Source organism: Anoplopoma fimbria, chromosome 19 (assembly GCF_027596085.1).
Source record: "Anoplopoma fimbria isolate UVic2021 breed Golden Eagle Sablefish chromosome 19, Afim_UVic_2022, whole genome shotgun sequence".
In the NCBI taxonomy this organism is placed as follows: Eukaryota; Metazoa; Chordata; class Actinopteri; order Perciformes; family Anoplopomatidae; genus Anoplopoma; species Anoplopoma fimbria.
Genome location: NC_072467.1, coordinates 19,077,014 through 19,103,071, shown reverse-complemented (window position 1 = coordinate 19,103,071; position 26,058 = coordinate 19,077,014). Strand labels below are relative to the sequence as shown.

The window sequence follows — 26,058 nt, the reverse complement described above, 5'->3', positions numbered from 1 at the left end:
CATATGTGTTCCTTCATAGTTTAGATGTCTTCAATATTAATCTACAAAGTAGAAAAAAATAAAATAAAAATGAAGAAAACCCTTGAATGAGAAGGTGTGTCCAAACTTTTGACTGGTACTGTATATATGTTGTATACTGTTGTATGATTGCAGATACAGAGACTCTGGATTGTCTGTCCCAACTAAGTTATTGTCATGGCTATCAGCACATTTTCCACCCTCTGGATGTTGTACATCATATTAAAACATTTCAGGGACAAAGGATATGTTATTTTTGTATGACAAATACAAGCTAAAGTCATCTGATTTTGGCTCTGTGAGACTGAACTCTGGGAAAGATGAGGTCTCAACTACCATAAATGATGTGTTCAATGTTACTGTAAAATACCAATAATTTTGCAGCTGCAGAGTGACCACAAGAGGGAGCAGTAGTTCTACATTTAAACTAGCTGTCACTCATACTGAGGACCTCAAGCCAAAGTAACCAAATGAAATCATGCCACATTCACCTCCATCTTTACCCTACAAATGACCAATTTTACATTTAATTGTATCCAATACTGATCATTTTAATTATGGGTCCACTATTTGTGCACAAAACTGAACAATTTTTATGAGCTGATGATCAAGAGTGCGTGTGTTTACATGGCTTTATCCTCAGCTTGTCCACTACAGCTGGCTACACGGCTGGTAAAGAACAAAATTCAACTTCTTGTTAAGAACAGCAACATTTATTTAACATGATATAAAACAGATGGGATATGAACATTTGCAAATCAAATTTAGTATGTAACCATATGTTGGATACACCCCGCCCCCCCCATCCTGCTCTACCATGTACATTATATACACAGTAAACCTCTGATAATTACACTTTGTACACGCAAAATCCTGGATCCACAAACATTTTATTTTGTATTGCTTTTTACATGTGCTAATCTTTTTTTTTCTTTCTTAAGTTCTAAGTCTTCAAACTAACATGTCATAAAATAGAACCAAACTCTGATTATTTTTTCCTTCTCTCACTTTAAATATATCTCTCAGCAATACAAAAAAAGACAGTTTAGAGTGACTTAAACATTCACATATGTGTCGGCAACAATGCGACAGGGACAACAGAAGATCCCATTTTTAAATAATTACAACCCAGAAACAGGAGAAATTACAAATAATCTTGGTCTGCAGCAATAAAGTGTCTCCTCCTTTCATTATAATGGAGGGATCTACATCTCTTATAAACTCGTCTTTCGCACTGACAAACGTTGTTTACAATAAATGGATAAATATAAATGGTTAGTTGATGACCGACGAGTGACTTATAAAAGACTAAAATTATCTGGTATATGTAAAATGATGTGAGAATATGTTTTTGAAACCTTTTAGGACAGATGGTGAAACATGAACGGAAAATGCGGCTTAAAGCTAATAACAGAGCTCAGTCTATTAGCCTCATATATACATATATAGACCAATGTTGGCCCACATTCAAACACAAACCTAATAAAACCATATAAATAATGAAAACAACCTTAAAACCTTGTAAAAACTGAAAATGGAACTGCAACAATAACAGTATCAAGCTGTATTCTGTGGCAAAGAGGAATTAACAGAAAAATGTCACAGAAAACAAGTGTTGTTGGTGGCATAAGAGCTTAAGACGTCACAGTGAGCATACAGAAGTTAGAGGTTAATAACCCAGAGTACGGAGTAGGCAGTTTATCTCTCTGTAGGCTGCGGCCTTGTGCTGATGTCCTTGGGGAAGTCTTCGGGGGCATCATCTTCACACCTCCATCGCTGTTTCCTTCATGTGTAGGTTTTCACAGAGGCCAGAGCTTGTGCTGCAGAGAGAGAGAGAGAGAGAGAGAATGTGAGACTTTTTAATGAGGGCAAAGGTGAAATTAGGCTCCAAAAATAATACCAGACAATGGCTACGTAACATAGTTCTCCTATACACTCAGTGGCCACCTGTACAGTCTAATGCAATCCAAAACAACTGCCATAAAGTCAACTTTTATCATGCCTATAATATCCAGGTTTCGTTGACCCAGTCATAAAGGTGTTCATTTAATGGTCATATTTAGTGGTGGTGTTGTGCTGGACTGTATTATTATTATTAGGTTTTCTTTAATATTCTGCCACCTCATGCATGTAAATGTGAAAGATTATATCATGTAGTCCAGTACAACACCACCTTTACCTATAACTGAGTAATACAAATATAATTTAATCTAGTTATTTCTGACAATGTCAACAAAAATGTACCATTATAAAGTTTGTTAAGGCAAAATAAGATTATCCTTTATTAGTCCCACAACAGAGTGGATAGTGCAAACAAACAAATAAGAGATATAAGTCGAAAAACAAGATCAAATTGAGTATAATAAATAACTAATTACACAGTAAAAAGTATAATAAATAAGTAAAAACAACTTTTGAAAAAACAACAATAAAATATGATATAAACGGACATAATGATTGTTAATATTGCACAGTGGATACATTGGATCGATATTGCAGATTATATGGCTGAGCTGTGCATTGAGTCGCATTAATAATAAAGTGGCCACTAAATGTTTTATAGTCATTTGAGTCTTTTAATTACACAACAAGGATAGTGTAAAGTGTTTAAACATAATGGTCCTACAGCAACGTTGAGTAGAGTCATGTGACTACACAGACCACAAGCTAATACCACACATATCACAACGGGCCTTATACTTCTACATAACTTTCCATCAATCCCTTCATTACGACATGCTTGTTCTACCCAGATACAAACCATTAACACATTGAGAACACTTTAGCATTGTGAGTATGGACAAAACAGGTTGATGAAGGCCCTTACTGGTGCTACTACACACACATGAAGTGAGACCCATCAGTGAGTTGAGGGGGTGAGTTAGGAGACTGTGGGAGGGGTGGAGAAGAGGACGACGGGCTTTTCACTGCAATGAAACAGAGGGAGATGTCGAACACACGCGGGCAAACACAAAACAACAAAAACAAAATCACATGGGTAGATAAACGGCCAAACAACACAGAAAATGAATCACTGGAGTCAATGAAATGAATGAAGAAACTACTGAGACTACAATGATAAATGACTGAACACAAAACAATGGAAGCAGCTGCAGTTTGATAAACCACAATGAAAAGTAGCTATTTTTAAGAACAGGCTCACACAAGCTTTTTTTTTTAAATATTTTATCACATGCATTATTTGATCTCTCTAGAGATGTACCTGCTACCAGCTTGCTGCGTTTGGAGGCCTCTGCTGCCAGCTCGTAGGACATATTAATCATCTTCTCCTTCTCCTGTACGGTAACCTCCACTTCTGTCTCCTCCTCGGGGCTCAGGGCCAAACTAGGCAGCACATTCTGCATGCTGGGAGAACAAACACACATACGACATCGGTCTGTGTAATATGCAGTATACGGCTTTAACTGTAAACATAGATTCAGAATAAACACAATTACCTCGGGACAGAGAAGCCATCTCTCTTTTAAATCAATTCAAGATGGGCTGGCATTTAGAATGAAATGTCACAGTAGCTAGGAGATAAGAGCGTGGGCTTATCTGAACATCTGAGACACTGATCTGCATGGGAAGAGCCCACGTCTATCGCGATGTCCCGCTATGACCCCAAACTAACCCCTCACTTCTAGAAAGAATTTCATGCATGACCTCTGCTGGGGAAACATCAGCGCTCACCTGCAAATACAGCCCCCTTTGTCCAAAGACCCTTAGCTAACATCAATGGTCGGAGCAGCCTCGTCCTCGCTAATCAAAGGTTTCCTCTACAGACAGATCATGGTGATGCTTGTACCTGTTTTTGGCTATGAGGGCTTTGATGCGATCAACCTTCCTCTGCTTATCAGCCTCCTGCTCCGGGCTCAGAGCCTCCTCGGGGTCTGACTCCACGTAACGCTCAGGAATCAGCACTTTGTCGGGCACAGAAAGCTGGAGAAACACAACACAAAACAAACGCATGCTTTACAAATACCTCACAAGCTAAAAAAAATGCAGATAGTAATTAGAAAATGATCTAAACGGAACATTTTTAAACACATAACAGATGATCGTCATGGTGATCCTCAGTGCAGGGAGCCTGTTCCACATTTTCATTTGGGTGTGTACTAACTAAATGGAGCATCACTGCAGGCTCTGCCTCGAGAAAAGAAACACTTAATGTGAGACATTCTGCAGCATGCAGAGATCAGTTGGGAATTCTATTGATGAAAACCAGAGAAAGGGCGTGAACTCTAAAGACAGCAAGAAGCAACTTAAAATCAAGTGCATGGCTTATAGGCAGCCTAGGAAAATATATTAGTATAAGGACTATTTATAGTCTCATGCACATGCCTTTGGAATAAATCCTGCCTACAAAGTTTTACAACTTTTCATTTTGGTAAAAAAAATGTAAATTACTTTAAAGTAATTGATTTTGGGGGAAGGCCTGTAAGTATGGAATTGCAGTGATTAACATATTTTTTTTTGTCGTTTTGATATTAAATTATGGTGTCAAATGCACTGCGGTCAACACAACCATAGCTCTTTATCTAGCTTAAACCCAAGGTTATCCTTTTCCAAATGTACCTGTCAAACAAGAAACTAATTTGTATTATTTCCTTAAAAGTTTTGCTACATGCACATTAAACTTGTGTCTAAATAAGTGTGGTATTAAAGTAACAAGATGTGTTTTAATTGCACTTATACCATATAATTGGGTAAGTTTCTTTAATTATTCTACTTTGTATTGAAAAAAAACTGAGTATTTGTTTTGAGAATCAACTCCACAATACTTGAAGTGATTTTCTAGATAATTAGTAATAATATTAGCCCTCTCAGTCTGATGAGTAAGACAGCCAGCCGCTGGGCCTCACCTCTCGGTCCATATTTAAGTGTTCATCCTGCGAGGCTTCTTTGAGACGGGCAATCTCCTCGGCGGGCGTCTCCTGGCCCCTCACCACCTCCTGCTCCCTGAGTGAGGCCTCCAGCTCATGAATGTCAAAGCTCATCCCCTCTTCTCTGCGCCTCATATGGGACTAGAAGAACCACAGGGAAAAAAAAAAATGGACATAAATGCAGAGAGATGTGTTCACGCGACATGAATGAATTGCAGGATTTGATATCGGGCCCCTCAGAGCTTAAGTCAGCAGTCACCCAATACCTGCTTTCGTAAATGGTTTTCTTTCGTGAATGAGTGACTGCGAGACGGAGTGTTCTCCTGGCTGCCACCCCGGATGTGGAGACCTTTCTTTTTCTCCTTGAGGGCGCCCTGCTGGTGGCGGCGGATCCTTTCCAGCTGCTCCTCCACACTCATCCTGGGCCGGCCGCTTTCCCCGGCACACAGCTGCTGCTCCACCGCGCTGTGAGGACGCTCCTGTTCGCCAGAGAGGACAACCACAGACATGCACGCAGACCGCAAAGGGACGCAGAAACACAAACACACACACACACATTTAGAGAAGTTAATAAAACTGTAGCATGCTAGGAGGAAAATTTCACTACTCTACATCTTTTACTATGCAGAGCCACAATCTGGGTTATGGTTTGGGTGTGTAGCTAAGTGGCGTCATAGTGTGGTTGGGTCAGATCTCATAATGAAGCTGCATTTGCAGAGTATACTAGATATTGTAAAATAACAGTCTTAATTTGATCTCCTCTGGCAACACTGCACGTACTGGAAAAAACGTTTTAGCTTCTTTAAACAAAGCCGTCAGGATTTACTTAATAACCACAATAATGATGATGTGAAATGGCTCGTTAATGTTCACGCTCTTTGGCCCAAACCGGACTGGCTGCTGTGCACACACACGCGTCTGCTGGCACACATGGGTGCACTCAGAGAGGCTGGGGGCCTATTAATGCCCGAGCAGGACAGGCTGATGATGTGAAGTGAACTGAAGATAAGTTTCAAGTTTATGCAATGCCCAACAGGGTTGGCAGATCTGGGTTCAGTCCAGAGCCCGAGGACGCAGCTTCCACTGTCCAGATTGTTCATGGGCTGGTGTCCAAGGCCCAAGCTGAACTCTAAAAGGCCCCTGACACACTCTTTCACAACCATAGGCTATGTGGCCTAAAGGGAAGACTTCAGTTCTGTATGTGTGCTCAGCTGACATTTCACAAAGTTCGCGTATGCTCATTTATACTATATATCCATCATTTTTTCCGAACACAAACACATACAGACACACCCTACAGTGTGGTGCACAAATGACACGGTTTGTATATTTAAGTTGATAGTGTTCGAGGCTGGAAACTGTACAAACCAAGCTTGGCATCTATTTTATGACAGCCTGGTTTTTGGAGCATGAGTCACACCCTGGTCACGTGACGACTGCCACTTTTTAACTTTCAACCAACAGCTTGATAACCATGACAACCAATTAAGAGGGGAGTAAAACGCAATTGGAGCGGTGGCCAGTTTGCTGTGACAGGAGGTTTACAATAACAAGATAACAAGAAAATAAAACAAGAGCAAAAAAAACAAACATTATTATTATGATTTTCTACTGCTCAGAGACAAAGATGGTTTGCCACACAGAAAAACAAGTTTATCCCTTTTTACATTTTAAAGTAAGTTCCTGAAAACAGATAGCAATATCTGGCTGCACACAGGTTGCTCCGAAAGGTTACACATGCTTAGAAAAATTTGCGGTTACCATTAGACTCACCGTCCTCGGGTCGGGCCTCTTGCTCTTCCTCAAGGTCACATATGAAGGTATGGAGGAGGACTCAGGCACCGGAGATCTGGTCCTGGGTGGGACGATGCCAACTGGGTAGGACATCCCTAGCAGGTCAAAATAAAGACAAAAGGTCAGTAAGCCACATGGTTTAATGACAACACATTCATGGCAATTCACTGAAGAGTATACTATATTTATTTACAATATCACAACATTAAAATACAGTGTCATTAAGGAAAAGTCATAAGCTTGTATTTAAAAGTAGGATCATTTTCCCATCAGTTTAGCAATTCATATTGTCTTAAGTTAATCGGATAAAGTCTTCAGTGCATTGGTGAGACCTTGAATGTAAAATCTGGCAACAACTACACTCTACGGACAATTACAGTATTTCCTTCAGCATTTGCAGCATCGGCAAGTTGCTCCTATTGATTGTGTGGCGGTGCGGAACAAGTGAAGAGCTACAGTGTAATCATTCAACTTCAGAACCTCCGCATTACGCTGTGTAAGCCGTTTCACCAGATTTAGGCTAATATGCTCTTTTCTAAACCACCTTTTCACAGAGAATGTGTAGTGACACAAGGTCTAAATAACGTTAAGTTAATTGGATAACTAAGTCTTCCCGCCCCTGAGACGCAAACCTGGGCAGTGTAAATGAAATCCAGTATGCCAAATAATGGTTGCCACTTACTTTGTGACATACTGATCTAGCTTAATGATTTGGAGAGAAACCTAACCTTGTATTAATGCTCTGTGTCATAGTGATGCCTGTTTAAATAACACAGTAACCGTGGCAACTATCACTGCTACAAACAAGTTTATTAAGTCCCACGTGAATTATTTTATCAGGCAATCGAGTTTGTGTTAGTGTCAACAAAATAGATAATTTAATGGAAAACTGCCCAGTTATCATAAACAGGCATCCTATTACTTGGTGTAAAGCACCTTTGTTACCAGAATGTTCTCTATCAGACTGGTGCTCAGATCTGTCCTCTCCATTGCTCTCATCCACTTCAGCCACTGTGGTGAGCTCTGGTTCACTCTTATACAGCCTGTAGTCTGGGCCCTGCCGATGAGAAAGAAAGAACAAGTTCAACACACAAACACCCACACACACAATGATTAATAGTCATAATTGTTTTATAGTCATGGAAAGTTTGGCTCCAAATAAGATATCAAATATTTGACAAAAAGTGAAATTTTCACTAGCAGAATGACTTCACAGACAGTGGCAAACAGACATCCCTTCTACATACTGAGCCATCTTAAAACATGAAAGTATACAGTTTGAAGAAAAACTTTCCATGTTGTTTGAGTATGACACATTATTTTACAGCCAAATGAAAAGGTAGGCAGCAGTCAGACATGGCTTAGTTTCCAACCAAGGGCAGAATACAACAAAATAGAACAAAATCACTACTTTTCAACACACAGAAACAGACACAGAAAAGAAAAACAAGAATGCAATTCAATTAAAAAAAGAAAAAAAAGACACACCAGTGATGCTTCATCCAATTAACTGAAATTATAAGATAACGGAGGAATGGCATCAATCAAATGAAGGGATGAGATCCAACCAAAAAAAAATCCAAAAGATATGAAATGTCCGTCAAAATAAAAGTGAGAACCATCACAGCGAGCAGTGACGTGTGATGACACAGATGAGGGCGGAGTCAACCAGGATGTCGACGAGTCAACGAGCTTACGCTGTGCGTTCCATTCCTGTGACTGGCCTTCCTCTCCTCCGACCTGTGGAGTGATGAAGGGCGCACGCCACCATGAGAGGGCAGAGGGGGCACGTTGGGGGGCTCGGGCTCGTAGGACTGGGGGAGGGGCGGCCGTGGGGGTACCGAGTCGTCCTCCTGGGGATTGTACAGTGCATGACAGGGACAGGAAGCAAAGTGACACATGGCGCCACCACGCACGCTCAGGGCGACCACCATCTGGTACAGAGTAGTTCTGGCCCCACAGGACGGGCAAACCAGCTGATTAGCCACAGAGAGAGAGAGAGAGCTCCACAAGCTGTCACCGGCTGACTGACACATCCACTCAGACACCACCAGCATGAGCGGGGCTGGCAGGTTGATCACTCGGCTAGAGTTGGCTCATTGTGTACAGCTGTAGGGCTTCAACTACAGATCATTTTTTATGATCGATCATCTTTTTCACAATGAATAGGTTCATTGTTTAGTCTAATAAATACCCGAAAAAACATTTCTTTGCGATTGTGCTTTCAAATTTGTTTTTCCGACCAACACTCCACAAACCCAAAGATATTCAGATTTCAGTTGATTCGTTAATTGATTAAATGCCTCATTGTTTCAGTGAAGAATTGTATGAACGTGTGTACTGTCTGTAAGCGGTGGTGCCTCACCTCGATTTTGTGTTTGCTGAAGCTGGACTTGGGCCCATACAAGCTCATACCATCAGCAATTCTCTGAGCTTTTTGTTTATTGAGGGCCTCCATCACATCTTGAATCCTCCAAAGTTCTTTCTGGATGCGGACGTGCTGCTGGCTGGGAGGCTCCGTCTGTTTGTGCAAAACCAAACACACACACACACACACACGCACACACACACACATCACCAAATATTAGATTAACTTGGAGTTCTGAACACAGGGAAAAAAAGAAAAGCAAGAGAACCTGATGTGTAATTATCTCCTCCTCACTGATGGCAGGTATGTCTGAGAGTGAAGGGCCCTTAAGAAGAGGATGTCCAGGCTCCCTGCGGGCCCTCTGACTCCTCTACTCTGAATTAGCTCTGGCTCTGACTCAAGCTCAACCAGGGATAGCTGTTGGAACAGTTTCTCTCCGTCTCTACATTTCTCCCGTGATGAAGGACAAGATAAAAGACGGACTTAATTAAGACCAGCTCCATCATCGCTACAGTCATCAATCACTGACTGTGTTGCTTTGATCTCTGTTACCTCCCTCCCTAAGGGCACCGGAGCACAGAAATCTTCTGTACTTTGTCTACAAAAAGGATGACTAGGTGTTCAAGGGAATCTGCCACAAATTCAGCTTTTTTTTTATTTATTTTTTTTTTTTTTTTTTTTTTTTATTTAAAGCTTTGCAGCTTATGTACCCTAACAAAAGTCTGACTATTATGCCATGCCAGTTTCAGACAGCACACGCAGTGCGAGATTAAAAGGAGCGCAGCTTCAGTCTCAAGAATGATCCTACCTGAGGACTTCCCAGTGCTTCAAGCTGTTCCAGGAGGTTGTTCTTAGCCAGAGTCACATCTCCTTCCAGCTTCTCGTACTCCCTCCACGACAGCTCCAACTCCTAGTTTGAGAGGGATACACTTTGTGAATAACAAGAGAAAAAAACAGCAGGCAAAAAGAAAGAGAGCTTCAGTGTCCAGCATTAGTGTGCCTGAGTGTACTGTATGACTCACAGCTGCGATTCTGGAGAGCTCTCTGCAGGTGCCGAGCAGGCCGCTCTGCAGCAAGTCTCTCTGCTGGATAATACTCTGCATGTCAGCAGGGTTATCAGAGCCCATCTCTATCTCCTGGCTGGCTGAAAGCAGGGCCGTCTCCAGGGTGTGCTGAGGAAACACACATCGTAACAGTCAGCAAACGTTAGTCATAAAGGATGGTTTAAGCATCTCTCTTTCTGGCCCAGGGTCTCTGTCTTTACCCCCCATACTTCTTGCAAAGGTAAAATAATTTAAAAAGTATATCTGCAAGTAACTTGTTTTTGTTTATAGGTAAAACTATTTATTCTTTTTGTTATTAATCAAATGATTGCCGTTTCTGAATATAAGAAAAATAATCACAAATGCCCATCACCCCTATTTTGGGAGTGAAAAATTTAAATTGGAGGACCTAGCTATTGTTGGTATCCCTTCCTGAGCAATTACTTCATTCACTTACTTCAATTTATTGTCCGTCAAATTAATTAATAAGGCAATCATTTCAGAACTTTATTTGAGCATGTTATGGTTATTTTGTTGTTTTTTTATGCGCATGGAGGTAACTCCAAATAGACTACAGATGATGCTACATTTCACACTTTATTCCCCTCATTATATAAAACCAATAAAAGCATTTTATGCAAGAAATCTCTGCTTGCATAAGTGACTCCAATGTTGAGTTAGATAAACGGTGCATAACTGTTCTTGCAGCGTGTACTTCTAACTTGATTGTTTTCTCCGTAAGCTTCAAAGCTTCAAAGCAACCACAGTCTGCTGACAGTGGACAGTCAGAAACCATATTCATGGCATGGCTCTCTCTGAAATCCTTGCAAGCAAGAGAAGTCTTGCAAGTTGTTGAAAGTATCTAGGCTATAAATACATATTATAACAAATATACAAGACTTTGTTTTCTCTCTTTCTCAGTGATGTTCATATGAGCTTTTCCTTAGTCTAAACAGATTATAAACTGTGTAGTTTATTTTTTTGCACCACACTCGTGTAAGCATTTTCAAACAGTGTTTAGAAAGAACGTAATGATGACAGATGGGCAGTGTTTAGTCACCTTCTCTCTGTACAGCTGATGAAGTTTGTCCTCCTGAGTCCTCACCACTTTATCCTGCTCACACAACCTGCTAAGTTTGGTCTGTAGAGAAAAGAACAGAGACTTGTGACCCTTCATGTACAATATAGTTGAATGGAGCATCATGTGAAAACGCAACACTGAACTTACATCAATGTCCACTTCCTCTGTCACACATGTATAGGCGTGATCTCTGTAGTCTTCTGGATTCAGCTGTGAAGACAGACAGAACTTTAGACAGAGACACCAAACATGCACATACACATTAGAATCTGGAGATCTAATGCAGTGTCATGACGAGGCTCTCTCACTGAGCCGCGGGATTTGTCCTTGAGTGGAAACTCATATTTCACTGAATCAGACGATCTGCGTTAACAAACCAACAGTGGGAGAGCAGCCAGTCTAAACACAGTCTCCTCTCGGATGATTACCCACAGTTGTTTGCCTCCATCAGCACAACGCAGTGGGTTTTTTGGAAATGCGAGGGGAAGGCACCTAAAACAATCTTGCTTACTAAACTCTAGAGTCAGCGCATAAGCTGCGTCCAGCAAATGTGTTTTTCTCCAGCATATTCTCTGCAGCTTTTGGTCCAAAAACTCTGCCTGCTCTGTAGCTGTGGTCATCTTAGTGCGTGTCGCATTAGGTGCAGTATTACGTAAAGATATTCCCAAAATAACAACATAACCACAGATATTCTTAGGACTTTTGAACGTACATTTGTAATGTTCAGGACAAAAGCCGTTTGATTAATTTAATTCAGGCTAAAATAGAGAAAAAAGCAGTTCAATGTCTGACTGCATTGCAGTTACTTCTACAGAAGTTCATACTATTAAAACATCTATGTTTAAAAAAAAAAAAATTGTCCTTCTCTCCACTTGTATTATTGTAAATTTCCCTGCTGCAGGACTAACAAAGGATTATCTTATTTTATTAATACCACTTGGCTACTTATTTTAAAAGAAGAAAAAAGTCTCAAACAGGAAATTATTTCAACTGCATTGGATCCCATGTTTCCAGAAAATCCATTCTTCACACAATGCTTCATCAATCATCCTCTTCTAAGCTAAATCAATACATGTGCTGTCAATAAATGCTAGGACAGTGAGACGTCTCTGTGTTGTTCTGTGTTTGTACTCCTTCATTGGATATTAAATGACTAAAAAAGGACAAAGTGGCGACTTTCAGCTTTCATTCACATCCTTTTTGGGATGTGAGGCCAAATTAATTCAAAAATGAATTGCTCATTCATATTTAATATATGGTTTCAAATCGTTTGCCGTCAATGACTGGCTAGTCTACAAACTACAGACAACAGCAGACACTTTTTCCTGATGATCTTCCACTTCTTGCTGTTTTGGGGGCTTTTTGCTGTTCTCCAGCAAATAATCCCAATGCATTTCTGATCCCATATCTGTTGGACCCAAAAAATCTTTGGCTGTTTTGTCGTACAGTATTTTTCAATTCCCTGCACTTAACCAAAAGCTTTAAATCTAACTGTTTGCACTTTAACTTCATAGATAATATTTCATTTAAAATCCAATGTGCCGGTATACAGAGCCAAAACAACGACAGAAATGACTGACTGTCCAAATATTCCTAGACTTCACTGTATATCAATGTTGCACACTCACACCTGCACTCTTTCACACACATTTTCTGACACCTTTTTCCTCAGCTGAACCACACAGTACAGTTAAAGCAGGTGGGACCTGAGATCCATATGGCATTCCACACAGAAACATGCAGACTCTCCCACAGCACGGGGGGGCTTCAGTGTGGTGTGGATTACAAGTGACATAGGAGGAGGAGGAGGAGGAGGAGGGAGACAGACTTCTGGCAGCTGAACAGGTGGGAATGCAGCTGTTGCCGGACCGGTAAGCCAATGAATGAGTGGGAACGGGGGAGGGGGGTGTTGAGGGAAGTCTTCGGCGGCACTTTTACACACCGCGAGAGGCGGTCACAAAAGTGGCAAAGTGATGTCATAGCCATCGTCACACGCAAGCCGGCTCTCTTTGACCTTTCCACCAGCAGTACAACAAGAGGGGGGTGAGAGGAAAGTAATGCAGACAGGTAAAAAGGAGGAGAACATTCACCTAGAAAACATCTGTCTTCATCTTCATCATCACCCACTGACCATATTGGTATAATGTATTCCACAAGGGATACTGTATACTCAGTTTTAGACTGCTAAATCCTCTTAAAAAATAAAGAAAACAGCACCGGTAGACTTCAAATTCACTGTAAACAGAGTATAACTTTGTTGTGGAAATTTGTTTAAGGATAGTGGGATGTTATTGTGTCCTACTATGAGTGGAAATCTACATTACTGCACCTAAACTATGCCATTAAAACAATCCCCTTCAGTTCCTTTTTTTTCACAGTCATATATGGTATTTCATAATGCACTGGACTTAAGAGTGACATGTCTGACAGGAAAGAATTGAGTAACACTAATTAGAGTCCCCCGCCAAATCCAGGCGGCTGGTCAAATTAGAGGAAAAGCATTCTGCAAAGGGTTATGAAAAATCACACGCTAACCTTTACCGGTTAGGGGCCGAGACAAACTAAATGAGTAAAGACCGGAGGCTTAGCTAGCTAAATGATCTGGGTGCAGCCACTGCTTTAGCTTCTAATTTAGGTCAGTCACACAGCTAGCTGAGTTTTGTTTCTAAACATGAAGAAACTTCTAAAGTAAACTATATCCAGAGTTAACTATATTCAGTTCCCATACACAAAAAACTTCACAAAGAGGGTGCGCACGATATTTAACTGAAAGGTGAAGTAAACACATCATACTACTCTTCTACAAGTCATGCCCATATTGGTATGACTTGTCATAACAAGAGAACAGTCAAAAGCAATGGATGAAGAGGTGCTGGCGATACAGACGATACAGGGAAACCAGTCTCAAGATGCCATGAGGACTTGGACACCGAAGGAGGAGCATTGCAAAAAACAGACCAAGATAACAACAGCGACTGGTGAGGATGAGGCGGAGCAAAGCCTTTGGCTGGCCTTACTTGCTGGTACAGTTGAGGCCTCGGGGCAGAGTTCTCAATCAAAGTGTGAGTCATGACGATTAAAGGGTCACTTTCCTTCATCTAGTCCAGTGTGGAGAGGAGCGATATGGCAAGTGTCAGTTTATAGCAGTGCTTCACTTCAGAGAAAAACACCGACAACGTTGCTGCACCTCGCTTGCTCTCTCTCTCTCTCTCATAAAGCAGACTCAAACAGGGACGGATGCAGCAACGAGAAGCAGTAAGAGACGCTCACAAACACATGGTAATGCAAAGCTCTAAAACGCTTACTTGTTAGCCAGGGAAAGTTCCTGTTAAACTTAGACGTATTATAATGACACAGAAATTGCGAGCACTACTGATGGGACCTGTGCGGCAGTAGATGGTAAATACTTTCAGAGTGAGGAGCAAAATGACTGAATCCTCAATGGTTAAACAAATCTGAGGCAAACTCATTTAAAATTTGACATTATCAAACCATACATCCATTATCAGAAATGTGGTATTGTGCCTACTAAATGCTGCACTTTTGAAATCACTCAAACTCTCAAAGCACTTCAGAGCAATTAACAGCAGATGACATTTCTTTGCAGGCACTGACTTGTTCAATGACATAATACACACACACAGCTCTCTATATGCTTTATATATGGAAGACATAAAGCTTGTTCACATCTCTAAACTATACAGAATAGAGTGATATCTAGATATCAGTTAATAAAGCTGACAATGAGTTTAGTGTACGTATTCAGATTAATGAATGAACGAACAGGCCCATCTAGGGATGCGAATTGCAAACTAGCTTAGCTCTAAATGCTGTGGTATGTGACATTGGTCCATGCCATGTAGTAAAACATAAAATAAGATATAATAAGACGAGTTAACTAGGCATCAATTAGGAAATCAAGGGCTTTTTTTTTTTAAGCAGGCTGTACTGTTTAATACAACAATAGCAAAGCATTACATGTTCCATTCGGTTCATGACAGGAGACAGGGCCATGCAGCCATGCATTACCCCACCTGATTGTCCAAATACATGAGGTTCCTTTGGAGGTGATGGGAGAGAATGTCATTCTAACGTCAGCAGCAAAAAAGGAAGAGGAAATAAAATGCAACAAGAGAGTGAGACAAAAGAAAAAGGACGTCACAGTCTTTCTGTGATACTCTATGTCTCTCTCTCTCTCTCTCTCTCTCACACACACAAACACACAAGTATGTCATGTACAGTGTGCCCAAATATGAAGGGACAGAAAGGAAGGCAGGACAAGTCAAGGTGAAGAAATCCGGTAGCAGGTCTACTATATAAAGTAACAGTGACTGCACTATGGGAAATTAAAGACTAGCGCTCCATAATGACCAAATTGTGCAGCCATGTAGTGACACAATGCAGGGAAACACGAAGAAAAACACTGAGCTGAGGTTGAAATTATACTTCAATGACATAACTTAAACTAGATGTGAGCATCTTGATACTAAACCTACTGAACTACGTCAGGTAGGGCTACAATCTTTGGCTAAACAAGGAGACCAGAGCTCCACCTAAATCCCTCATACCGAACCGTCCTCCACCTCAGGCCTGGTTGACCCCATTCAGGAACGGGTCAAATCTGTACTCTGACGTCTTAGAGGAAAAAAATCCTGAATTAACATTAAAGTATGCCAGGGCCTTAACCTCCTTGGCCGGTCACTCTTTAAGCTCACCAATGGCTTTAAGTTTCATCTCCTGCTAACATCTGTCTGGACTATTTAAAGAAGTAAAATGACTCAATCAACTGCTTGCTCACTTTGAAATAAATCAGATGTAAAGATCTGATGAACTAAATAAAGTTGAATGCTGGTTGTAAAATAAGATTCTTTTTTTCACATGTTTTGCAAAAAAAGTTGAAAGCAAGTTCGCTGATCCCTAAATATGATGAAGAGACAACTTCCCTTATGGAGAAAATGCCTACTGTAGCGCCTTTTCTCCCCTAAATCAGCCATGTGTGAAGACCGAAAAAAAAAAAAAAAAAAAATTCCTCTGGATGGAGATGGATTATGGAAGTGGTTAAAGATGGCATTCACACCACACGCTAACACACAAGCCTGCAGGAGCCTCTCCGGGGGCCTGACCTTTGGGTTGTCTCCATCCATGTTTAGTTGCATAAGCTGTGCTACAGTGTGCTCCCGGATACTGTTTAGCTCTGCCTGCTGCCGCCGCAGCTTTATCAGCAGCAGAGTCAGTTCCTCAGGCTGCGAGGGGAGGGAAGGAGGGAGGGAGGGAGGGAGGATAACACAGCCACAATGAAACAGGGACACACCGCAAAGGGAGTGGGAGAGGAAGGGAGAGAACACACCAGGAGAGGAGATTTAGACGCATCAATAGGTGAACAGTTAATATGTCTAGGTATTGAGTTTTTCATGCAGCTCAGGACCGTGAGATTAATCAAGGTGCAATCACTGTCAGCAGCATGCAAATTAAGCACGTCCACACAAGGAAGAAGAGCAGTTTAGCATTCATTACAGATTCCAGTTCACACTTTACCAGCTCCATGAGGACATAGCACTGCGTACCGCTTTGACATAAATTCCTGATCTAGCTTAGAAAAGTTGTGAGTGACAGGGTTTTTAAGTCTCCGCTGACGGGAAGCGAGTCAAAGGAGCTCCCGGAGTGAGCGTACCCTAAATCCGACCACTTGGAACATACATCTGAGATTCTGCCTAAATCTGTCTCTAAAAGATTCTGTCACAATGTCTTCTTGGAAAGGAATAAAGGACATCAAGAGGGAGAGGGAGAAAGGGAGGGTAGGTGGTGTTATAAAAATAGCCTCGTCTTTCAAAGAAGTCCAATTAAAACCAAATGAATAACTTGTGCTCTATACACGTATTCAGGCGTGAAATTACTGGGTGGTTTATTACAGAAATTCAGTCAGAGGATAGTGATGGACACAGGAGGGGACAACATGGATAAGAACGTACTGTTTTGCCTTGGAGAGACTGGGCAGTGATAGTCTGGACTGGGATCCCTGCAGGCATAGACCTCCTATCAGGTGGGTAGGCATACTGCAGGACACAAGGAATTAAAAACAAAACAGCATTTTACAACATGGATTCCTTTAAATAGTCATTCACAGATGAGCCGTAAACCACGTAATGTACTTGTACACATCCTTATAGTGTTGTTAAGCTATTTAAACACTTTGTTTTATTTGCCAAAATGTTGAGGTATCCATCCTTTCACCACAAATAGGATGAAGATGAAGGGAATTTGTCTGCACTCTCCAAAATATATTTTTTTAAATTGCTTTGATGGATGGAAACTTGGATTCAATGTTGACCTCTGGGAAAACAATATGTTACAAAATCTAAAAGCTCAAACAGTCTTAAAGCTAATAAATGGACTATAATGGAATACCAAATGACATAAAAAGAAAAAACTGAATCACCAACATTTCTTTTCCAAGAACAGTTTCGCCAATTATCCAAAGTACATGCTTTCAACAGTTTTTCAAAAGACTATTTCTGAAGTAAATGATAACTGTTGGTAGCATGCTCTTACACTGATTGTGGAAGGCCATTTCATCTTTTTTAACGACATTTCTATTGCCCCGAGCATTACCCACCTCCATTTTATTATCAGGGATGGATATCTTAAAAACTGAGCAAATAAAACCAGAACTATCTGCCCAACTAGACACCACTAAATGAAATGTTCTTCACTTACCTTGTTGATTTGTGGCCTGTGCCGTCTGTCAATGCTCATGTCTCCTCTGTAAACGGGAGAGGACACCTCTGAACGAGCATTGTTCATGTTGTAGGACCGCATCGGAGAGTAGGCGCCGTACATGGACAGGGAGCCGTGGGAGGGCGAGGGGGGGATGGAGTGGCTGGGTGCGGCGTGATCCGACAGGTTGATCATGGTTTTGGGACTGGCCATATTGCCGTAGAGCCCCGGCGGCCTGGTGTAGGCCTGCCTCTGCTGCCACTCAAATAACTGCCACATGGTGTCGTCGCGCATGGAGCGGCGCTTGTCGACCGGCGAGGGACCCAGGGCCTGGTCGTACAACGACGGCGACATGCTGCAGATGCTGTCCCTCTGCGCCATGCTATTCCTGGGCATGCTGCAGTAGCCATCGCCATAGTGAGGCATGTACGGCACGCGATGGCTCGGCATGTTTCTAGGAAGCGTCTGGTAGGACGTGATGCTGGAGGAGGGGGAAAAAACGTATTCACTTGAACAACACTCACAAACTCTTTATCCGTGGTCAGTAAAAGTAAAACAATTTAGTAGTACCATTTATATTATTTTAAAAGGAACACATAAGAAGCAGGGATACTTATTTCACATGTAGTGCATCATCTACTTTCATATCTATACATTTGTATTAGGAGAGTAATCATCAGCCATCAAAGGAGGTACAACAATTGAATAAGTCTTCAACTACTTTATTCTTTTATTTATTTATTTTCCTTAAATGGGATTTTGTGTTGTGAATAATAGGCTCCACACGGCAGGTTCAAAGTAGAGAAAAGTAGTTTGTTTGTACACAGTTAGACTCTAATGTCTCTCAATTTGAATTTGCCATCTACCACACTAACACATCTAAGAATTGTCATGTTATGAAATAGCAAAACATTAAAAGGTTTAATTTGCCTTTATAAATCTTTGTTGCCAGTGATGACAAAGCTTTGAAAAGCTCCACTTCCACAGGGAGTTCAAAGTCAGTTCATCTGCCACCGAGGGAGCTTCCTCTTAAGACGCAACAGTCTGTGAACTCAGTGGCATTAAAAAAAAAAAAGGACTTGTGACGACATGGAAACCAAGCCTTATTCTGGAGAACATGGGTGTAGTGACAAATAGAGTCCGTTGGAAGACTTGAATGGCAGGAATATGGGCAGGGAGTTGACACTCTTATCACAGAGGAACAAGGATCTTTATGAATTCATGCTTTGCTCAAAGCAAGTTTGCCCATCACTTTTAAAAAAATGTTACTGAAGGAGTGAATGGATGCAAGGCTGTGTCAAACATGAGCGTAAGCCAGGTGACAATAAACAGATGGAGAGACAGACACACTGACAGACGGGCAGCAGACACAGTGAGAGAGCAAGATTAATCCTAACCAATTAAAAATGGGACTCTCACAGCAGGGCCGGGGGCAGGCAGTAACTAACAGCTCTGCTCTGCTATTGTTTATCCCCAGTTCTACTTACTAGTACACTTAACAGTGTAATATGTGTTTAAATCATGGTGAGGAGCGTGTGAATCCTGCAGCTTTAAACAACACAGCTTTGGAGAGAAATAGGACTAAGAAGCTTTGGAAAATTGTAGTCTGCATACGTACTGCATGTGGGCACTCTTAAGATGAGGTTGAATCAGCATTTCAAAATAAGTTTAGCCAAGTCCCCCTTTGTGCTGTCGAAGTAAGATTCCACTCTTGTGCAATAACCTAAAAACAACTTGTGCTGACTTATTTTCTCCTCTTGCAGCAAAAATAGTTTGAGATCACATAATGAAAAAAATAAGGTTTCATTTTTTTTTTTTTAAACCCGCAAAAAAATTATATAATCAAGCCCACCTCCTGGTGTCATCATCCTGGTTGCGTCCTCTCTGAGTACGGACCCAATGCTCTAGTTGCTGCATGGAGCTGGTCCTGCTCAGGGTGCGGTCTGGCTCATGAGTGGGACTATGATGAGGGGGGACTCCAGTCCCATCAGGTGGACAATGATCTCCAGATCCATTGATCTGGGGGCTGCGATGTGACCCGTCCATTTCTGTGGGAGTCTGCGGCGAGGCGATGTTGGCCTTGATGGCAGCTGCCTGGGCTGGCTGCAGTTTGATACTGTTGATCTTGGTGAGTGGGCGCTCGCGCTCCGCCCCGTCCTTCTGGAAGCCGTAACGTTCGGCGTCTCGCTGCTTCTTCTCTTCATCTGCTGTGGTGGAGGTGACCGCTGCAGTGCGCTCAAGGTCAACCTCACGGTTGAGTTGATTGTTCTGGATTTCAGGCTGCGTGAGTGGAGGCCTGTGGTTGGCCACATGATTGATCTCTTGTGGTCCACACTGCTCCACTTTTAGCCGGTCCAACCTGATAAAGACAAAGAGGAGGCCTTATAACGAGAAACATCCAAGATCCTGTGATCTAAAGGCAATCAAGACACATAAGATCACCTGCGCAGAGATGGAAAGACGATGACTACATTATTATCAATGGGAAGCTGAGATATTAATCTGTGTCACAGATAACCAGTAAAAGGTGATTGAGACATTGCATGGATAAAATATACAGCAGACCTAATGCATTGCCTTTGTGGACCTTGCTAAGGGGGGCAGCTCTGACACAAAAAGAAAGCGCAAAGAAAATGGATGGAGGTGCACAATGTTTTTTCCAGCTGCCAGAGGAGGCCAGGCGTGTTAAAGGAAATCAGATACCTCCAATAAAACTTTGCCTCTTCTGGGGCACGTCACAAAGGTGCTGCTCAGACTCCGGTAATCCATTTGCAGCTCCCTTTTCCCCTCCTCTCTAGTGGACCTATATACAGCTCTGTGGTCCTAAGGGAGGTCCCCAGAGGTAACTGACACCACTACTCCTTGGCCTTAGACTGACTCAAGGTCACAGCTTCAAAGTTTGGCAAATTCCCCCTAGCAGCACGGCTCACTGGGTTAGCAATAGGAGGGGAGTTGGAAAGGCTTTCCTTCAAAGTTTCCACTTGCATCCTTTTAAATAGCAGCACTAGTCACGTAATGTCTTCCCCAGACATCTGTGGCTCCACCAGCCCAGTAAAGCACACATTTGGCCCAATGACAGGTCTGTGTGCATTTACTCATAATTCTTTTGAAGAGATTGTAGAAAAACTTAACAGATTAGTATTTGAGCTAGCGTATTATGTTCTTTTAGACCTCCTTAAATATGAAAAGAGATGATAGTACCGTCAATAGAATACTATACACGAGATACTTTTAAACCATGAGAGCCTTTAGACATTCCCTTGCCGGTATACCACTGCCTTATACCAGCATCACGCTCCTTTTGCTATCCAGTGAATTTCAGGCACTACTGCTCTGTGTAATTACAAAGCACTTTACCACTACGCCTCTGCTCACCCATGTAAAAGGAGGGCATTAGACAGGCGGGCTGCCAAATGACAGACATTTAACAGAGTTTAAAAAAGAGGGAAAAAAATATCCTGTCCTGATGAGTCACTGATCCTCATCAGCCAGTGCAGCTGTGCACAACATCCTCTGATCAACCAGCACCATGCATTCACAGGGACTGTATGCCCACATGGCATTTGTGTGTATGTTACTTTTTAAATAAGCTTAAAACAGTAAAATAAAGTTCAAATAGTTAGATAGTCCAGAAATGTCAAAACCAGGTGGTGAACTGTTGCTTAAGAACTTAACAGGCTTAACAGAGGGATTTAAAGCGATGGATTACAGCCCAAATGCTAGAAAATAAAAATCAGGATTGAGAATCGAACCAGGGAACTAAATCAATCTGGTCTAAAAACTGCCCTTAAATGGCATTTTTTAAATGTCTTTTTTCTCCATTCAAAAGCGAAACTACCCACTGTTAATCTGACAACTTCAAATAAAATACAGGCTCTCTGTAAAAATGACTATGATAGTGATCTTTTTACAAACCTTTTGACTGGCTCTGAATGCACAAGTGCAGCATCTGTCATTACTTTCATCCAAGACTCCATCTCTTTGGCTGTGTCAGTGCAAAAATAGTACGTCCGCATGTTGGGATGCGTTGCCTGTTTTGACAATGGACAGGAAAGGTGACACACAGAGAAAGTTACCTGGAAGAGAAAAGAGAAAAGCATCAAGCCAACTGGGAATATTCACACTTAACCCATACTGGTGACTCACGCTTGCTTTTATGTAGGTTTGTTACTAAATACGAATTATGTAGAGCAGCTCAGACACGTTGTTGAAAAATAGTGATGAAAAATGTGATTGTTTGTGAAATACTCCTGGCTGTGGGCATCTGTATTATCCCCATACATAAATCAAACAATAAGCAACCAGAGTGTCATGCACACCACTTTATTAGGGCAGTAAATCTGTCACAATACTGTAGGACTTACCAAGCAGTTCATTGTATGGCGGACACATTGCTCCTTAGTTGCTCTATTCCCTCGCAGAGAACAAACCAATATATTGTTAAAGCCAGACACAGAGGGAGAAAAACAGAATGTTTAGTGAACAACCTCAATATCCTGTTTACCAATGTCTGAAAAACAAAAAAAAAGCACAGTCATTGCTCCAATTACTCCAGCATTATCTTGGGAAATAAGGAACTTTTATTGACATGGCCGTTTAAGTGTAAATTTAAAATTGCAGTCAAAAAGTCAGCCTGTTCCTGAGCGAATCACTGTAAACTGAGGAGGTCGTGGGCTCTCTCTCTCTCTCTCTCTCTCTCCTCTCTCTCTCCCTCTCTCAGCCTGAGTCTAAGTTGGAAAAGGAGTGGGCTGTGTGGTTGGAGAGACCTTGAGCAGACTCTTGGGCGTCTGTGTTTGGCTGTACTTGGCAGGACAACTTTGTTGTCTCTTAGGGTTTATGAAGGACCCACAATCAAATAGTGTACCCACCACTGAGATCCATAAAATAAGCCTGTTGCCCTGTAACTTTGGGTTTCCGAGTCAACTGGCAATGGCTTTCTTTGCCTTCTTAGCAGGAGCAGAGTGCAGTTGAAGTTTTGAAAAATGACTTGCATTACTTCGCTCTCGGTTAACTTTTTCTTTTAGCCACCAACTTTAATTTTGTGTCGAACCAGAACCAGGTCTGACGGACGGAGCCACTCAGTCCTGGATCTGGTTCATCCATGCCTCCCTTCCCTCCAGTGGGCCCAGCAGTACAGCCTGGGTCTCCAGCAGCATGGAGTCAGGGTTTGCTCCCAGCGGGGACCGGCGTACCATCAAGGCGTACCAGAGTTTCTGGTTAACTTGCATAGTTTCATCAGATTCTGTGCAGAATCTGACCCGGTGGCACCGATGACAGGCATTAAGAATAACGTCATAGAAAGAACCAATCTTCTGGTGCATGGTCTCTTTAACTTATGTAGGTCATATAGAGGCATCAGTATTAATTTGACACTTTTTCAAAACCAATTAAAAGTTCCTCACAGTAACTTTAAGTAAAGAAAAAACACGTTTGAAGCAAAGTTAACCGAGTACTGCTTTATATGCTTAAGAAAACACTGTGGGCATTTAAGACCACTTCAGCCCAAAACTATTTTCTAACTTTCAAACAGTTTACAAGTGATCAAAAGTTCCTTTTGGGAGGTTTGTACGTGCATCATCTAATTTTTTAGAGCTTTATGTAAACTAATGATTTACTTCTGCTCTAAATGTACGTATGCATAAAATGTGCTGCCTTATAAAGTTTAAAAGGAATGAAAACTTGCACCGACCTTGAAGGCATATTTTCTGTTAATGTGGTCATCCACAGACAGCATGGACACACGGAAGCTTGGTAGGAGGATGCTGCCAAGTATCCCCTCCTCTTTTTCATCTAAAGAGAAAAAACAAGTCAACGCAATGCATTAGGGTCTATTTTTGTCAGTCAACTTCAATCTGTCCATGATATTTCACCAAACTCTTATGTATAAAACTAATTTGTAATTTGTTTGTTGGTCAGATGAGCGGTGTCCAATCCGTCCAATCAGCATTGATTCAATGTCCTCTGCAGCTAGGCCGCTCTAATCCTCATTAAATTAGCAGACAGGGCTCCACATTAACAATGGAGCTCTCTCCACAGGGGGGATTAGATTGAGTCCCGAGTTTTAACCAGAGAATCGCTCAACCTCCTAATTTGTTATAAGCAATCTGCATTGCCGACCCAAAACAGAGCAGGAAAACAAAATATATCAGGGAAGTGACAGCTGCAGTCCCAACCGTGCATTTGCTTTGTCTGATTGGTGCGTGTGTGATTGTGTGTGTGTGTGTGTTGACTGGGGATGTTGTGTAAAAGGCATAGTCTCCTTACACAAACCGGTCGTAACAGTGGATGAACGAGGCTAACGGTGAACAATGAGGGATATTTAATGACTCTAGTCTGAAGGATTAATCAGTTTGCCAACAACACCTTTAGCCCACTAGCCCCACATTTATTCATTCACCAGGTCTGTGTGTCTCTGCACAGAGGATTCTTTGTGGGGATCCTAAGCTCACAATAATAGCCTGATAACTCCAGCAGATAGCAGAGGTGCTTAGTTGAGGTGGAATCGCGGTTCATGACCTCCCTGCCTACTCTCTGCTGATGGGTGGATTTCTCAACATGTCCGTCTGGATAAAGCCTTTGGGTCTGCTGCTGTCTGTGGCTTTTATCAGTCAGTGGGCGTAAAGAAGGCGACAGGACTGGCAGACACCAGAAATAACACAGACTAGATGTCACCCTGATCAGCAGAAATGATGACTGTATCCGCATTAAGTGAGCAGGGGGCGTCGGGATATGTGGATTTAATTTCTTTCTGTAGCAGCGGCCTAACAGTAGACCTTGACTACTATTACTTTACAGCCTCACTGAGTATTCGTTTCTTTTCTTTTCAGTAGGAAAGCTCTCAAATGTTCTCTGGACACAGCTGTGTCAATATTTGATATGAACATTAGAACTGCATGAGTGAAGCCAGGATGCCCAGTCAATAGCAGCTCAGTCAATAGCATTCAATAAAAAGGATCACATCTAAAAAAAACAAAAACAGATATAAATAACTAAATTAGATTGTTTTTTTAAACTGGACTGGGATTCCCACAATGAATATATCATGGAAAAAACTATGACTATGATTAAACAGCTATAAAATAGCAGATGAAATAAGTTTCCACTTCAGTATAAATAGACATTTTTATTACTTGGTTAAAGAATCGGTTGTCTTCACTCAATTACAGAATCATGTAAATACCACACATATTCAGAAGGATGATCACAGTGATTATACAACAGTGGTCCCTCCAATGTGGAATTAAAAAGGGGTCTTTAAACGTTAGCAAGATAAATGTTGCTTAATGCGACTGAATCCAGGAATTACACTAGTATGCAACCACTGTATAAAAACAGCATCATCTATGGAAACTTGTTTCATGACTTAACATCAGTGTGAAACCTAATGTACTGCCATGCTTTCTCCATCAACAGTATGGCTGCATCCACGCTTTACATGAAGCCCAGGCTTTGCTTGGGGGGGATATAATGATCTCTCAACCGAAAACTCAGATGACAGGAGAGGCATTTCAATTAATGCCTCTCCTTGGGTGGTCCTGTCAGGCTGCTTACCACAGGGCCTTGGGTATATATTGACATTTATTATAGCTCTGAAGGTCACAACGGCCCTTAGAACTACTAATCGAATAACAGCATTGTTGTAATCAGTGCAGTGCTAATGAAAACGTGTTGGTAGCTGAGAAGACATGACTCACCTCGGTAGTAGAAGAGACACAGGTCAGACAGCACAAACCACCGCTTTTTCCACAGCTTCATCCCTGTGCTGTCCTGAGAACACAGCAGAGGGAAAGGGAACGTTTAATGCGCAAACTAGTGCGAATGGTTGGACTGTGAAAAAGTACTCGCTGTAGTCCACTCACTGACCTCCTTGGATTTGATGAATTCAATTGTTTTGCATGTGATTAACTGCCTGCTACTTACAGTTATATAGTAACAGCTAAATAGTACATTCAAAAAGACTGAAGCCAATCAATTACTTTTCAATTTGTTTGAATTATGCGTTATAATCCGGTGACAACTTTCTGTGCTATTCATCCAACTCATTTAAAGGTCATCCACAAACCACATAATATTTCCTGTTGTGTCTTTCTGCACATTTGGGTCCAAAATGCCTCCTTGGACTCGTTCTTTTGTATTTTGTGAGTACAGACATTC

The 26,058-nt window shown here is 41.7% G+C and overlaps 1 protein-coding gene across 5 annotated transcripts in view; it reads right to left on the bottom strand.

Annotated features, from left to right (window-relative positions):
• Positions 1-922: 922 nt before the first annotated feature.
• Positions 923-26,058, bottom strand: part of LOC129108678 (pleckstrin homology domain-containing family A member 5-like) — a 77,157-nt gene continuing 52,021 nt past the window's right edge. For 2 of the 5 annotated variants that reach the window (XM_054620561.1, XM_054620564.1), the window contains 19 exons: positions 25,599-25,671; positions 23,594-23,694; positions 21,820-21,935; positions 19,757-20,263; positions 17,905-18,385; positions 17,160-17,243; positions 11,338-11,400; positions 11,170-11,250; positions 10,089-10,238; positions 9,875-9,976; positions 9,064-9,219; positions 7,635-7,755; positions 6,666-6,793; positions 5,171-5,383; positions 4,884-5,045; positions 3,827-3,960; positions 3,242-3,384; positions 2,846-2,945; positions 923-1,838 (listed from right to left, as the gene is read on the bottom strand). In XM_054620561.1, coding sequence (XP_054476536.1) covers positions 2,854-2,945; positions 3,242-3,384; positions 3,827-3,960; positions 4,884-5,045; positions 5,171-5,383; positions 6,666-6,793; positions 7,635-7,755; positions 9,064-9,219; positions 9,875-9,976; positions 10,089-10,238; positions 11,170-11,250; positions 11,338-11,400; positions 17,160-17,243; positions 17,905-18,385; positions 19,757-20,263; positions 21,820-21,935; positions 23,594-23,694; positions 25,599-25,671 — 2,907 coding nt within the window. In that variant the 3' untranslated portion in view covers positions 923-1,838; positions 2,846-2,853. Of the gene's footprint in view, positions 1,839-2,845; positions 2,946-3,241; positions 3,385-3,826; positions 3,961-4,883; positions 5,046-5,170; positions 5,384-6,665; positions 6,794-7,634; positions 7,756-9,063; positions 9,220-9,874; positions 9,977-10,088; positions 10,239-11,169; positions 11,251-11,337; positions 11,401-17,159; positions 17,244-17,904; positions 18,386-19,756; positions 20,264-21,819; positions 21,981-22,268; positions 22,372-23,593; positions 23,695-25,598; positions 25,672-26,058 lie in introns of those variants that run through there. The other 3 variants (XM_054620563.1, XM_054620562.1, XM_054620565.1) reach the window with 3 other exon arrangements.